This window comes from Typopeltis vanoorti, chromosome 10 (assembly GCF_054136105.1).
Source record: "Typopeltis vanoorti isolate ZY-2024b chromosome 10, IOZ_Tvanoo_1.0, whole genome shotgun sequence".
Taxonomy (NCBI): Eukaryota; Metazoa; Arthropoda; class Arachnida; order Uropygi; family Thelyphonidae; genus Typopeltis; species Typopeltis vanoorti.
In genome coordinates this window covers 61,621,852-61,638,872 of record NC_143558.1, presented here as the reverse complement: position 1 = coordinate 61,638,872, position 17,021 = coordinate 61,621,852, and the positions used below count along the sequence as shown (strand labels likewise).

Here is a 17,021-nt window from a genome sequence, read left to right as displayed (position 1 = left end):
AGTTGACACATTTAGCTTTATTTGCACAGCAAGATTTGTTATCATGTTCTTTACTACCACATCGGTCACAGGTAGTAGAACCATGACAGACATTTTAGGCATGTCCATATCTCTGACATTTAAAGCATCTCAGTGGGTTAGGGATGTACATTCTAACAGGACAACTGAGATACCCTGCTTTTACAGATGTTGGAGGTTTAGGTGTATCAAAAGTAAGTATGATGTTCTTGGTTGGAATCAGGCTACCATCCCTACATATCAGGATGCACCTCACACCTGTCACTCCTTGATCTGTAAGTTTTGAACATCTCCTTATCAGGAACATCAAGGAGATCCCATTCTGATATCACTCCTCTACATGAATCGAGTGTTTTATGAGGTGTTACTGTAATTTCTATTCCACCCATTGTTGTTGCTCTCATTAGTTTCTCGGAATGTTGCTGACATAATGTTTCCACAAGGACATCTTGAGAATGCAATTTCTTAACAGTTTTGGGAGGTCCTGCCAGTTCTTCTAAACCCTTTTGAATAAAGAAGGGCGACATTTTCCGTATTGGTTTTTCACCTGTAGCATGGATGATTAAAAATGTTGGTACATTTATACTGGTATCGTGTACCTTTTGTTTCTTACTTCTGTTTCCATATGCTGTATCTACGGTATCAGTACTTGGTTGGGACTTTGTTATATCCCCCTGAAACATTTGAGGATGAAGGATTCATGCTCAAGGAGTTTTTGGTTCGGCGCCAGAGCTCCCCACCCACCACGGAACCACACATGGATGCCCACTGCCTGGCAAGCAATGACTGCACTCAGGAGTGGAACACCAGGGCTACCCTCAATGCTATACCAGCACTACAGCAAGCCTAGGATCTTGACCCTGGACCATGAGGTGAAGACTTACTGCAACACTGTTGACCCTTGCAGGCAAGCCCATTAGCCGAATGATCCTGGTTGGGCCATCCAGGACCACCCGTCTTGCTGAAGCAGGGGCCAAAGCAGTGCAAGACTACCAGGATCTCCCTTTCCAGATGTCCACGGGTCGCAACAGGGCGTTGGATCCCAGTGATGGTGGTCTGGAAAAAGGATAGTGAAAAAGACTCAGGAGAAGTAGAGCAAAGAATTCGGAAAGAAAAGCAAAGGAAAAGAGGAAGAATGAAAAGGGCCAGTACCATCACTGGGAGGTCCCCCCCTCCACCGTGAACAGGTGCCCCACATGGAGGGGACATATTGAGGTAATATGGTCTTTGGAGCTTGGTGGATAGGAGGAGGGATGATATGATGAAGATATATAAGTTGGTGAGAGGAGCCTATCAAATAGATACAGGGGAATTATTGCATAGAATAATGGGTAACAAGAATGAGAGGTCATAACCTGGAATCTGTACAAAGCTCATGTGAGTAAGGAAGTGAAAAGTTTTTTACTTGGCAGGTGGTGAATGAGTGAAATGCATTGTTGGAGTGAGTGCTCCAACATTGAATGTATTTATTCAAGGCAAGATATGATAGTTATTGCGATCTGTGAGAGTGTACGACCTTCCTATAAGGAGCCTTCAGATTCCAGGAGGTTTGGAAGTAATACTAATACAAATAATATGACTGAATTTGATCTCTGGCCATATAAAATAGGACTGTATGTTTTATTTGATATTTTCTCCCACCAGAGGTCAGACTAGTAGGGTAATGATTAACCAAATTAATGATTCTTTGGTATGTTATATGAATAATTGTAATATAACTTGTTTTTCTTTGTGTGTGTGTGTGTGTGCGTGTGTGTGCGTGCATATGCACCTGTGTGCATGCATGCTCCAGATGATGATGACCTTAGCATGAAGGTTCAAAATGTTTGGGAAATTAGAGTTATTACTCTTGACACTGTAATAGTCTGCATAATTTTACCATACTGAATGTTGAGCACTATGCAACATTAACCAGCATACCGGCAATTATGGATCCAATACGCATTCTCATACACTTCATATCCATCATATATTTCAATGTAATATCAATGGTATTACAATTTTAATATGCACTTCGCATTCATGATAACCTTGATGTCTATAGACATCTTGGCCGGTAGCGTGGTTAAAAGATTCATTCATTCTGAATGAATCTTTTTGTTTTTAAATAATATTGTTTCACAAAGAGTACATATAACCTCTGAAACATGTAATATGTTATTGATAAACTTCATACAGTTACATGTAAAAATGATAAATGTTTTAGTTTGCTGTTGAAATTACAGTTTATCATGAGTTTTTTGAAATTTTAGGAGGAATTTAGAACAGAAAACGATACATTTGGAGAACTTAATGTTCCTGCAGATAGGTACTATGGAGCTCAAACTATGAGATCTATGATGAACTTTAATATTGGTGGAGAACCAGAAAGAATGCCAGTAAGTAATTGTTATATTCTACATTAATATTTTTGTTATTGTGTGTTGCTTTCCTGATGGTACACAATTGCAGTTCACTTTCTAATCATTTATGATCTAACATTCTCATATTGCACACCATTTTGGTGTGCAGTCTGGGAATGCTTGCTATGTTCCCTTTTTGTAAAGTTTTGTAATGTTTTAAGGCTGTATTAGCCAATAAACCTGCGAAAAATAATTGTGATGATTCTTTGGGAGTGGTGGCGAAGAGTGTTTATAGCTTAATGGGTAGTACTGATTCCCTTGTTGCAAAGAAATGAGTTTCATTTTAATTGCAGTACAAGAAGAACATTGATAAGCACTTTTAGTTAGCCTTGGCATAGTATCTATTCTCGATCTAAGAGAACAGATACATCTAAGGCTCCAGGTTGAAATCCTGCTGTAGAATGGCTGTTTGTGAAAGTTTAGTTGTCAGACAACTTTCAATACCTGGTGTAAGACAACCAACCATCCTGCTTATTTAGAGGCCCAAAGCAGCTTGAAAAAAAAAAAAAAGTACTATTTGGTTTTTAGAACAGCAAAACCAATGTTCATGTCCATGCCAATGTTCATGTCCACAAACCACACAGTACATTCATGGCACCACAAACAGAGGTCCAAGGCCAAACCAGGAAAAACAGGACCATACCATCAGATCACCATATCTAAATCCTAGCATGTCTATAGTATGAAAATGCATAATAAGTTTACTGCCTATTGAGATGGAATTGTCATACACACACACACACTGCTTTCCTTAAATTTCTGCATTTTCAAGGAAAAAGGAAAAACAAAATGAAAGTCAGTACATTTTGTAAAAAAGGGACACTAAGTCTGGTTATCATATACAAATAAGTGGTCCGGTCAGCAGTATAGCTACTGCAAATGAGATGCAGCATAAAAATGGGCATTTTGAAGTGGTTTTTCATTTCATGTATGGAGTTGAGAACAAGACATTTTGTGATAGCAGAATTCTTGGATGTGTCTGGAAGGCATAATTTAACAGATGAATTCAGATAGTGAGCCATCATAAGATTAGAGGCTCGCAAAAGTCAGGTTGAGGTAGCCAGATAGCTGCATGCGAGTTGTTCCATGGTTCACAGACTGTAGAACCAATTCCAGCACTCATGTGCAGCATCCTGGAGATACACTGAAGGAAAGCCAAAGGTACAACTGTAGTGAGTAACTGATATCTCAGATTATCTGTTCGCTGAAACAGGAGTGTTACCCTCAGCTATGAACTGACCTCATGTCAGCTACAGTAACATTGGTATCTGCTTCCACTGTATACAGAAAAGCTTCATTAAGGTGGTCTGTATGCCAGATGACCAGTATGCATGTTCCTATCCCCATGCTACAGGATAGAACATTAGAAATGAGCCAGGCTCCACATAGACTGGACACAAGACCAATGGGGATCATTATTGTTTACATACACGTCCTCATTTGCTCTATAAAGCAATACCAGGCAGTATCCAGAAAGTTCACTGAAAACAATTTATTGAAAGACAATTTACCAAAAGGCAGTTAAGCGAAAAACAGTTGATTGAACAACACTTAATCAAAAAAAAGTAATTAATTGAAAGACAGTTCCTCGAAAAAGCAATTAATCGAAAACACAATTTATCGAAAAGCAGTTCTTCGAAAGCCAACAATTCATTGAAACCACAAATCATCAAATGAACAATTCACAGAAAAATCATTATAAGAAGTGAAGTGCAGCGAAGTGTATTTAGCAAAAAGAACTGCAGTTTTTATTGGATTAACTTGTGATGCTGAATCATGTTATTCCCTTTATACACTGTTTGGAAAGAGGTCAGTGGAGACCATAGTATGAGGAACATACAGCCATGGGGAGCCCAACTTATGACCTCTTTTTGCTGCGATGACTGCAGCAATTCTACAGGGCATACTTTCCAGAAGCATACGATAGCAATCAATGGGAATTTTCGACTATTCTTCCTGTGGGCATGTAACGAGATCCTGGAATGTTGTGGGATGGACATCCCTTGACCTCACCCCTGAAGCTCATTCCACATGTGTGGAATGAACATTCCAGTTCATTCCACACATGATCAATAGGATTGAGATCATGTCTCTGTGGAGGCCAGTCAAGGTGCCAATGTTCATGTCCACAAACCACACAGTACATTCATGGCACCACAAACAGAGGTCCAAGGCCAAACCAGGAAAAACAGGACCATACCATCAGATCACCATCTCTGAATTTCATAGTTGGATTTACACACTTTGGTAAAGGATATTCACTGGATATCTGTCACACCCCCACACCCGTCCATCTGCTCATTAGAGGCTTTCCAAGCATCCATATTCCACTGTACATACATGCTCTTTGCACAACTGAAGACAACACTGCATGTTGGTTTGGATAATGTGGGGCTTGCATATTGTGTCCTACCATGGAAACCCATGTTGTGAGCTATGGTTCTGAATTTTTTTTTTTTTTTTTTTTTTTTTTTTTTTTTTGGAAGGAGGGGATATTTTATTCAGTCAGTATATGCGTTTCTGTAATTTATGTGTATTTGACAGAATCTGGAAAAGATTATGGAAAAAATCTTTTGGCGAGACCAAAGTGGGAAAAAGCGCCACTGATAGTGAATGAGCAGGAGATATATGAGGAATGGAGCAAGCTCGATGTTAAGAAAGCTGTAGGACTTGATAGTATATCACCATCTTGAGGGAATGTTCCAAGGAGTTCACAACAGTTTCATCTTTCCTTTTTTAATACAAGTCAGATTTACCCATATTCCAAAGGAGTAAGTATCCTTTGATAGATTGCTACATCACAAGCAAGTAATTAAACTGGAACAGATATGTTAAATAGTAGATTAGCACACTGGATTGGAGAATAGCTGTCTGATAGGTATCAGCAAGTCAAGTATGTTGATGAGAAAACTATTGCCCTATTATCAGCATAGCTGATTAGGTTCTCTTTCAATTCCATTGAACAGAGGTCGTTTATATAGTTAATAATAATAAAAAAATGTCCCAAGACTCCTTCCTTTTATCTAGAACTGAGTTTTGAGGAACACCAGTTTTGATGAGTTGATATTAACTCAAGCTGCTGTTTCTTTGAACTGCTTGCCATCAGTTTTCTAAATAAGATTGAAACCATAGGTGGTGGAAATTCTCAGAAAGAATTTTCTTTCTAAACTAATTTAACTTAAAAAGTAATCTAATCAGGAATTTAAAAATATTTTCAAGAAACAAAAACTGTGATATTGATAAATGATTCAAACATGTACGTTCAGCTTATGTTACTGAGAGTATTTGATAAAACAACTTTAAAGTTGGTCATAGTGGCACATGTACTGTTATGATCTTACAAGTAAACAACATAACACCATAGTTAATTTTAAGGGAGATGGTAAATCCTGTATTGTTCTACAGCCGGGTACGAAACTCGGATTGAAATCCATCGAATCCTAGAGTTTCATGCCGAAAAAAACTATTGGCGAGCCCAAGTGTAAGTAATCACTTGGGTAGTACAACACCAGGGCAGCTCGGAGCAAAGGTGGAGCAAGCTCCATCACTGTCCTTAATATTCTCTCATAATGTAAATCGCAGCTCCTAGGAGATGTATTACTGTTTAACATTATGAGAAGAGGTCACTACCCAGACCAGTTTCAACCTTTTTTGAGGTCTCATTAGTAAGTAGGTAGAATGGGAGTTCATGTCTTTCATCATTGGCCTTTGGAGTATAAAGATTGCTGAGGGTCAGCAGGTAGTAATAGAGGAAGTTAAAGAAAGGTAGAGTAGGATAGCAGGAGGTAAAAAGAGGCCTCAGTCAACCTGTTTAGCTGTATAACTCAGAGGTTGTGGCTAAAAGGTCTGTAAAACATCATCTCCTTGCACCTGTTCTAAAAAAAACTTTGAAATAAACTTTTCTTATATGCGCTCGTAAAAAAAACTTTTAAATTAACAATTTAACTCACCAGGTGTCTATGGAGGTCATCTCCTAACACCTGTTTTAGTATAAAACTTAAGCCAGATTTTTATTTTTTATTTTTTCCAAAAAAAAAAGAACACTTAACTACGGGAGTCAAAAGGTAAAATTACTTTGGGAATGAAAGAATTTCTGCGTGAATTAGAGCCTAAAAGTTATGGGCAACATAACCAGTTTCACCGGTAGCTGACCATAGGCTATTTGCCATGCCAGATCCTGGTGAAAAGGCTGTCCCCAGCTATTTCTGATATTTTGAAATAGCGTTTCCATGTTAGTTTCTATATTTGGCATATCACATCTGGAAAGTTGAAAGAACTCCCAATATCTTGCTTGTGGCTTTAATTTTAAGATTTCCCTCCCTTCAGTTTTAAATTTTTTAAGCTGTTGGCATAATGGAAAATACCATTCTGGCACAACCTCTGCACTGGGATCAGCATGTCCCGTGGTCCCGAAGTAGGGGAGAAAATGCCCTAGAAAGTATTTAATTAGGGATCCTAAAATATGGTTAGATTTTAAGGCCTTCCCTTTGGTTTTGAGAGTGTTTGCATAGAATAGGCAGTTTAATTTCGGAAGTGAGAAACCCCCTTGATTGATTTTGAGTTTTAGATATTCTTTTTTAACCTCATGCTTTCTTCCATTCCAAAAAAAATCTATTAGTATTTTGTAAAGTTGATTCTCTTGGTTTTTTTTTATATTAGTTATATTTATTGTATGCATTAGCATGGGGATTATTACTGTTTTTATTATTACTATTCTTCCGTAGAAGGAGAAATAATTGGGTTTAAATGGTTTTAGTTTCTTTTCACACTCTTCCCGCAATTTCTTAACAGGCAGTACTGGGCGCGCTGTGAATGGGACTCCTAGTACTGTTAGGGGCTGAGTTTGCGGGACTAAACCACAGGGAAGGTTATTTCTATGGAAATTTTCAAAAATTTTAATTTTTGTCTTTGAAGTATTAAAGCAAAGACTGAATTTTTGCAAAATGCCGAAATAAATGTAGATGGACTCAGAGTCGCTGAGCGTCGCCACTACATCATCGGCATATGCTACAATTTTGCTCTGTCTGGAGACTAGAGGTAACGGTATTCCTCTAACTGCAGGGGAGTTATCTATTTTTCTTATGAGGGGTTCTAACGTGAGTGAGAAGAGTAGAGGGCTTAGTGGGCAGCCCTGTCTTACCCCCTTTTTAATAGGAACTAGTTCCGAAAGAAAGAAAGCGGCGGAAGGTTTTCCAAATATCTGAGATAGAGTCTTGCTCGGAAATCAAGGTCCTCAACTCTACTCTGCCGCTCCTGCTGTAGCTCGATTTCTACCTGTCTGATAAGATCACTAGAGGGAATTCCTCTCCGCTCGTTGGTGTGGTACCAGCCGAGCTCCCTGTAGAGATCCCTCAGACATTGTCTCTATTGGTGTGCCCTTTCAAGCCCACACCGCTGAAAGAATTCCTTTGCCTGCGACTTGAACTGTAGCCAGGTTTCCCAGTCCCAGTTGGTGTGTCTCCATTTGTTACAGCAGTTCTGTAGCTTATCGCTAAAAAGACTGGGGAAATTGGGAGGGAACCTCCAAGGACCTCTGGCTGTTTCTGTTATTTCTGGTATCCTTATTTTTAATAGGACCATTTTGTGGTCTGTTAGCAGACCTCACAAATCCTATAATGCAAAACACATCTCCTTGTGGATATGTCTAATGTTATGCATTAAGGGATGGGCTACTACCCAGACTAGTTTCGACCTTTATTGAGGTCTCTTCAGTTGGAGCCAGGCCCAAGTGGAGATACCAGGCAGAAGCATTAGCAGGTCATCTCTACCTATAGGAGTTGCCAAATGGTGTGCCACCCTTTTTTAATAAATTACTCTGGATTTAGAGAAAGATGTTGAAAGTTTATTTTTCACTTGGTTAGAGTATAATAAAATTAGTTTAATCCTTTATCCAAGTGTGAGCAAACAAAGTTTGCGCCTGAAAGTATCTTCAGGACTGGGGTAAGGTGGTACAACACCAGGGCAACTTGTTGCAAAGGTGGAGCAAGCTACCAACACTCTTATCTCAGTATATCCTATAATGCAAAACACATCTCTGTGTTTTGCATTATACTCTGTGTTTTGCACTGAAGAGACCTCAATAAAGGTCGAAACTAGTCTGGGTAGTGGCCCATCCCTTAATGCATAACATTAGACATATCCACAAGGAGATGTGTTTTGCATTATAGGATATACTGAGATAGGAGTGTTGGTAGCTTGCTCCACCTTTGCAACAAGTTGCCCTGGTGTTGTACCACCTTACCCCAGTCCTGAAGATACTTTCAGGCGCAAACTTTGTTTGCTCACACTTGGATAAAGGATTAAACTAATTTTATTATACTCTAACCAAGTGAAAAATAAACTTTCAAGACGTCACACAGCGATATGATGTATCCCAAGAACATGTGGTCTAAAAACTGGGATACATAGAACCTGTCAAGCTTGTTGATATCTGACCACGGCACCACGTTGTTCCGACTTTTAGTGGATTCTGCCGTCTCCAGATATCAACTAGGTCGAAGTTTTCGCAGCAACGTTTTAGTGCTGCAAACCTGTCAGTTCCGTTATTAGCGTTTCTGCCTATTTTGTCATATCTCGAAAAGTTCTCCACGTCCCAGTGTTTGTAAAAGTGGGTTTCTTGTAGGAATAAAATGTTGATATTATGCATTAGCATCAGTCTCCAGACAGCGCTTTGAGCCTGAGGATTGCACAGACCGCTTATGTTTAATGTGTGCAATTTTTAAACTTTGGTTCATTTTAGAGATTGGGGGGAGAGGGTATGTTATTTCTTTTATGAACTTCCTGCATTCTGGGGGGGGGGGGGGAAACGGTTGTATTGCTATCCTCCATGTTGCCGTCCTAGAATTTCATATCATCGTCAGAATCGTTTTCATTAGAGATCTGGAATTCCAGTTCCCCTGGTTCCTTCATTGTTGTTTGCTTTTCCTCTGCTGGTGTTGGGGTTTCACTGTTATTTTCTGCTGGTTTGGGGGTTTCACTATTATTTTCTGCTGGATTTGGGCTGCTGGCTTTTGTCCTTTTATTTTCTTCTGTGTCTGAGTCTCTCGTGCGTTTTGCGGCACTGTTTGCTTCCATTTTTTCTTCTCCTGTTTCTGTTTTACTAGTAGAGGTTTCTACCTTTGTGGAGCGCTTCTTCTTTTCTGTTTTTCTTGGTATGGTTTGTTTAAACACTTTGTGATCTGCAGTCAACATCATGTCAGGTGGTGGCTGTACGGATGGAGCTGCTTCTTGCTCCATCCGTACAGCGGTATTGCGGAGGTAATATCACCTCTTGTTCTTTCCGCATGTGTTCTATGCGGGCATGCATTTACTTTGTGTCTCCGCATTTTAAACATGCTTGATTACATTTATCCAGGCCGTGTCCTGCTGTCAAGCAGTTTTGGCTTTTGCCTTTGGGGCAGTCTGCTCCCATATGTTCAAAGTATCCACATCTGAAGCACTGTTTCTTGACACCAGGGTAGGTGATCATTACCCTGGCTGAACCAATAAAGATGAAGTTGGGAACAGAGATGTATACCACTCTGGGAAGTCACTGTCCTGCATTATTCTAACTTCTTTAACTGTTCCCCCATTTGGAAAAGAGATTCTTAATTAGAGCATCCCCGCTTTCTAAATATTCTACTGGGAACCTGTCTATTCTGATCGTTTTTAACATACTTCCTATTATAGCAGGGAGGTATTTTTGTCCTTCGCATTGAATTCCTAAAGAGAGTTTTCCCTTGTTGCTTCATCTTTTACAACGACCCGGAACCTCCCTCCCCCTGTTTGGGGTAAATACGACTATATTATTAATTCCTACAGTATCTATTAAAGCTTTTGTGAACATTCGCATTTCGATGTTAGATTTTACCTTGAAACTGAGGGTTTTCACTCTAGGTAAGAAGGAAGTCATATCAGAAAGTTAAGAATATCCTTGTTATAATTCCCCCCCCCCCCCCCAAAAGGAAGGAACCAGTGGGCCTTCCAGGAAAAAAGAGAAACGGCAAGTGTTCCCTGTCTGCAGAAAGCTCCTACTAACAGGTGGAAGACTGACAGACAGGCACCAGGCAAGATCAAAAATACCAGAAAAAAGAACAAGGAAAATAACAAGATAGGGGTCTTACCAAGTTGACTTGCAGGTATCATGCAGCAGGGCTCGCACAGGATCTTCAGGCTCTCGATCTTGGGAAAAAAACAGCAACTGGACTTGAGACTTGAAAGTAGTAGGTAGACCTGGAATATCCTGTCTCATGTCTATTATGTCACATAATGTAAAACAGTAATACATTGCCTAGCAGCTGCGTTTTACATTATGAGAGAATATTAAGGACTGATGGATCTTGCTCCACCTTTGCTCCGAGTTGCCCTGGTGTTGTACTACCCAAGTGATTACTTACACTTAGGCTCGCCGATAGTTTTTTTCGGCATGAAACCCTAGGATTCGATGGATTTCGATCCGAGTTTCGTACCTGGCTGTAGAACAATACGGGATTTACCATCTCCCTTAAAATTAACTCATGTCACCGGTAAAATAGCCTTTTGGCTTCTTATAACCCCATAGTGTTACATTACAGCTACTAGCATGGGAATAAATCTTTTATTCCCAGGTTGGAGGTCTGTAAAATCAAAGGGCAGAGCAAGTTGTTTATGTTCTCCAAAAGAATGATTGCAGCTCAGAAATTAATTAGAGTATAGGTGTTTAAAAGATATCTACATTGTTTATACAAGGTAAACCATGGGAGGAGGTGGTGGTGAAGTAAATTCAGTGTGCCAATAGCACTGTTTGATGGAATGGAACAACATTTTCTTGTAAAAGTCTGAATTTGATATAAGTGGACTGTAATTAATATTGGCACCACTTGTGGAAAAATTGCATCAGTTGTCACCAATACATTTCTGAAGGCTTGTATTTCACACTTAATAATGGCATTTGCCAAAATTCACGGTGCTTGTGCTTGCATTTAAACAAATACAGTATATCAAGAAGTAAATCTAGGTCAATTTCACAAAAGGTAACTCCTTTTGTGAAATTTTACATTAGTGTTAACTGCCATATGTTAGCATCTAATTGATGTTATTCAGAAGTGGGGAAAATGTAGTTTTGTGAAATTGTTTATCTGCAAGCTCATGAATTTTCTTCCATTACATTTCACATCAGGTGTTATTTTAGTTACTTTTCACTTCCCTCATTTAAATATAATACTTAAACATCAATTATTATGTGAAATGTATGTTTTTCAACCCAAATGTTATTTTTGAAAGGAAGGTATGAGATAGAAAAAAGTTGATTCGGTTGAAGCATATTTACGTAACAAATATTTACATATGGAAAGACATTGAACTTCTGGTCAAATGATATAAAACCCTTTTCTCAAACTCCAAAACAGAAAAATCAGCTTTAAGAAACATCTCATCTAGAAAACAGAAAACTACAAAAAAAACCTAGGTGTGATACATAAACCATTCTGTTTGTTTATTCACTAATGTATACAAAAAAACACTCTATTCTAAACTTCTTTTCTACAAAACTACAGAAACTGAGTAGAGAAACATTCTTCACTTCATTTAATGAAACTGCTGAAAAGGACTTCAGCATCCTACTTTTTATCTTGGTTGCCAAGAGCCTTTATCAGGGCTTTTCACCTGAAGGCAAGTTAGCCTGCATCGTATGGGGATGGAAGAGGTTTTCCTCTCTGAAACTTGGATTTTTCTTGCTGAAAAACACATGCAGTGATTTAAGGCTGGTTACTTCTCCTTTTCAACTGTGCAATTACTTGCCTTCGAGGATATTCAGGAGATAAGGGCATATGGCACCCCTATTGTTGAGGAATAACAAAAACAGTAATAAATAAGTGAAACATGATTGAAAAAATCTTCACGAATGATGATTTTTTTCCCAAGTTTTCCAATATTTTTACTTTGATTTCCTATATATTTTATTATTATATTCAACACACTGACTTTTTTATAGTCCCTATCAATATGCCTTTTTTTTTTCATCTTCCTATCCATCTTCCTCCTGTCCTACAACCTGTTTGACTGTGTATTCTGCTTCACCTTCTGATTATTAGCTACATTAACTTCTTGATTTTGTGCCTTCTCAGCAAACAATATCTTTTCTAATTGTTCAGTGCCAAACCCATTCAAATGTAATCCATCAACCTTAAACTATTTTAACTTCCCTTTAAATTCATTTCACAGATTCACAACTGAACTCCAACTCCTTTTGCTTCACAAACTCAATCATCTTGTTATTCATTATCTCTACTCTCCTTCTCTACTCACTATTATCATATTTGGCAACACTGACTTTTCAGTAGTCCCTATCAATATTACTTTTTTTTTTTTCACCATCTGTCATTTGTGCCCAAAATCACCACTAATTCTGATGCCTATTCTTTTTCTTCTCAGCAAAGCATAAGTTATTTGCTTCAATGTTACTAGGAAAGCATGCTTTGTCCTACTTTGTTATTCATCACATCTCTAATGACTGAGTCCCCATATAATGCTATATGATTAGCCTTTGATTCTTTTTTCATAATACTAACTTCCTTCTCTTCATTCACATCAGTCAGCAGAATTCTTCTTTAGATGTTTAATCTCATCTTCCAGATGCTTCATTTCACTTTTCATTTTCATCAACTGTTTCGGCCTCCATCTAATTTCTGTTTACTGCCAGTGATACTATCTCCCGTTTCAAAATGCTCTAGCCTGTCATTACACATTCCTTTTTGGTACACCCTAACACTCCATAAATCTCTCACACCATACATAAAACAATTCTTGCAATGAATGTGCTGAGAAAAATCCAGAGCAGAATTTGATCTTCATGCCGAAACTTTTCATGTCACAGACATGTGCTTCTTTTGGATGCCATTTTCAGAAAGCAGAATTACAAAATTATAAAAAGAAATTTTTCAATACATGACAAAAAGGGAGAGAATGAATGGTCACTCCCATAAAAAATTATGCAGGAGTCTGGTTAATAAGGATAGGAGGACTGGATTTTTTTTTTTGCTTGAAGAGTGAATGAATGGAATGGATTGCCAGAATTGGTCTTCAAATATTTCGTAAGTGAATAAGTTCAAGAGGAATTGTGATAAGTTGTGTGCCTCTCCCCTGCATGAAGAGACTTCATTGAGATGTCTGTATAATAATTAATAATAATGATTATTTTACAGCCCATCTCAGTGAAGTTCTGTAAAACGTTAGTGAAGATATTTTACAGACCTTCACTGAGATGACTGTAAAAACTGAGATATTTTGCAGTTCAAGGCTTGGTTGTTAGTTTCCTCAGCCAAACTGTTTGGTTCTACATGTGGGAGAACATTACAGTTTTGGCTAGAACTGTGAAGTTACAGTAAGAAAATTTAATATTAATTTTTTTTTACTATTATATAATAGACTTGTATGAAAATAGATTTATCAAAATTAAATAGCTGGTGCTTTTAATTTTTCAAGATCTAAATTCCTGTTTGATTATATTCAAGCAGGAATTTAATCTGAATACTGCTTATAAATAATAAGTTATGCAACATATTTTGTCAGTTTTCAAATTGATGGTTTAAAAACTAGTTTAATTAATTAATTTATATTTTTGGTTGTCAGATAAATGTACATTTTTCTCTTAGCTGCTTCATTGTTTAAAGATAACTGCTTTAAAATTCTGTTTTAGATGCCTGTTATCAAAGCTTTTGGCATATTGAAAAAAGCTGCCGCAGAAGTTAATAAAGAGTTTGGCTTAAACCCCAAATTAGCTGATGCTATTTGTCAAGCTGCTAATGAGGTTTGATTATATTCTTTCTTTATATTCTTTATATTTCATATTTTAATTTTTAATCAGCATTTGATTGAGCAAGAAAGTAGAAAGGTAAATAACTAATCAGGATCATGCTGTATTTAAAAGGTGTCTTGTTTTTAGTTTTGTATATTCATTCTATCTCTAAACAGTGGTAATTTATGATTTTATGGTCTCTACTGCAATTTTTTTTTGCTTTCATTCATTTGAGCACTCCTGTTGGGATGTAAAAATAATCATAATTTGCAATTATAAATCTTTTTACAATTGTTTCTATATTCTAATATATCATTAATTTTGATGCAGAAGTTTGGTTTCGTAACATGTATATTGGCACTTGTGATGTGCCGTTATTGATATTATTATTGTAAAAATGAAATGTAAAGCATTTTAAATTGATGTACTTACTGGATTCTGATAGCTATGTTACTTTCAAACTTTTTTTTAATTGTAATTTGACATTGCTAAGCATTGAGGTATTTGTTGTGTTTTGTAAAGACATTCAAGACATTCTTTTTATGTTAATAGCATAAAAAGTGTCAACCATTATAGGTAACTTCTCGCTTGCCATTTACATGGAGTGTGCATGCTCGCCAAGGAGATTGATGGGTGATTGACAGCTGAAAGAACATTTGGTTTTGGAGTAACAAGGAAAACAAGTAGAGAGAGCGAATCGAAATTTGAGAATGGCAACTGGAGAATTTTGTTCTTAGGAAGTTTTTAAGTTTTACGTTATAGTCAGGAGAATATTAATAGAATATTTCAAAAAGGAATTGTAGACCTGTGAGATTTTAAACTGAAAGAGTTGAGACTGTCAACAAGTATTTAGTAAATAAAAGAAGATATTGCAGTTGGCATTCTAATTGAATGTTTGAGGAAATGCTGAATGGAAAATTTCCATTCCAATAATCCAGTGTCCTTAAGACAGAAAATGAAATTTTCTGTCTTAAGGACACTGGATAACGTAAGACAGAAAATGAAATTTTCTGTCTTACGTTTTTTATTCTTACGTTATTTTACGTTATTAATATTCTCCTGTCTTGTTATAGTCAGGAGAATATTAATAGAATATTTCAAAAAGGAATTGTAGAACTGTGAGATTTTAAACTGAAAGAGTTGAGACTGTCAACAAGTATTTAGTAAATAAAAGAAGATATTGCAGTTGGCATTCTAATTGAATGTTTGAGGAAATGCTGAATGGAAAATTTCCATTCCAATAATCCAGTGTCCTTAAGACAGAAAATGAAATTTTCTGTCTTAAGGACACTGGATTACTATGGAAAAAACAAATTGGTGAAATTTGAAACTGTAAAGCGGCTTAACATGAAGAGCTAAACTTGGATATGTTGTTCATAAGTAGTAGAAGAGACTTCTTTCTCTGGTACAAAATTTAGTAAATCGTGTATTGAATAGAACTGCAAGAGGTAAGAATATTTATACTTCAATCAGATGAGATAGGAGGAATAATATTGTATATTACATAAGGGAAATAAAAAAAGGATCCCATGGAAAAGAAGAAGAAAACTATATTTTTGGAAAGGGCCTAAAAAGGAAGATGACTGTGAACATTTTTATTTGTGAAAAACATTAGGCTGGTAGATGTATATGTCAAACAATCCAATAATAGAATGAGTCAGAGAATGAATGATTTTTATATTTTTGTATAAAAAAATCTCTAAACTGCAGATTTATTTTAGGAAGCCTTGGATCCAGTTATTTTGTAGTTATGTAATTATATTTAGAGTGTTTATATTGCTTTAGTTTCATTAAATGTATATATTTATTTTATTTTTTTAAATATATTCATAAAATGTTCACAGATTCCTAAAAATTTTCATAGTACATTTTCCTCATATGCTTCTAAACCTTCAACTCTCTCCATCCTTCTAGGAATAAAAGTGGTTATCCAGGATGAAATACCCCAATAAACTGATCATTTGACTCCAGTATGTCATCTGTATTGGTAGGGCTCAACAAATACACTTGCTCACTCACCTATGGCAAGTAGATTTTGCCAGCTGGAAAATACTGGAACTTACTGCAGACTATGCAAAATAGAATGGCTTTTTTTTTCATTTACTTTTATTTTTTTTTATGTAATAAAGAAACCTTTCTAAACAAAATATTTTTAACTTTAAGAAAACAGAAGCATATGCATAAGAAGGGCTATTTTAGTAGCAAAAATTAATGGAACAAATTCTGTTTTCAAAGAAATCATTTTTACTGTTCTTCCTATTTATTGACTTCTCCTTCTTGGAATGGTTCTCGCACCAAAGAAATGTCTTCAAAAAAACAATACAGTACCGCTAATTCAATTTGTGGAACTTGTACTGACTTATTGGGACATATCATTAAAAAATGGGAGGAGGTTGGCTGAGTACATTTTTTGTGGCAAGTAAGATTTGTTGCATAATTTGTCAAGACCTGTGGATTGGTCACTTAACCCCATTTCCATCTAACAAGGTCATTCATCCTCAGTCATTTCTCTTTCTACTGGTCACATAAGGAAAGAATTTCTTACAATTTTTTCTTGCAAGTCTCTTCTTGCATTAATTTTGTCTTTATTACTTATACAAGTAACTTGGCTTGTCTTGCATTCCTCATGCAATTGCTCTTTGCCTCTCTCTGTCTCTTTTTCCATAACCCTTTTTTCTTCTGCAGGTCCTGTTTGATTTTATTAATTTTTGCTTGAGGTATGCATTTTGCCATTGCTGCTTGTAAATATTTCTTAACTAGCTCCCATGCACTGCTGATAATCTCTCCCAATTCCTCCATCCATGGAACTGCCCCAAGCTGATTTCTAAGATTATTATAATTACCTGCCT

At 36.8% G+C, this 17,021-nt stretch overlaps 1 protein-coding gene across 1 annotated transcript in view; it reads left to right on the top strand.

Moving 5' to 3' along the window:
• The window catches only part of LOC150102454 (fumarate hydratase, mitochondrial-like), a 182,460-nt gene that overhangs the window by 10,460 nt on the left and 154,979 nt on the right, over positions 1–17,021 (top strand). The window contains exons 2-3 of the mRNA XM_090399629.1: positions 2,271–2,396; positions 14,074–14,184. Coding sequence (XP_090255755.1) covers positions 2,271–2,396; positions 14,074–14,184 — 237 coding nt within the window. The remainder of the gene's footprint in view (positions 1–2,270; positions 2,397–14,073; positions 14,185–17,021) is intronic.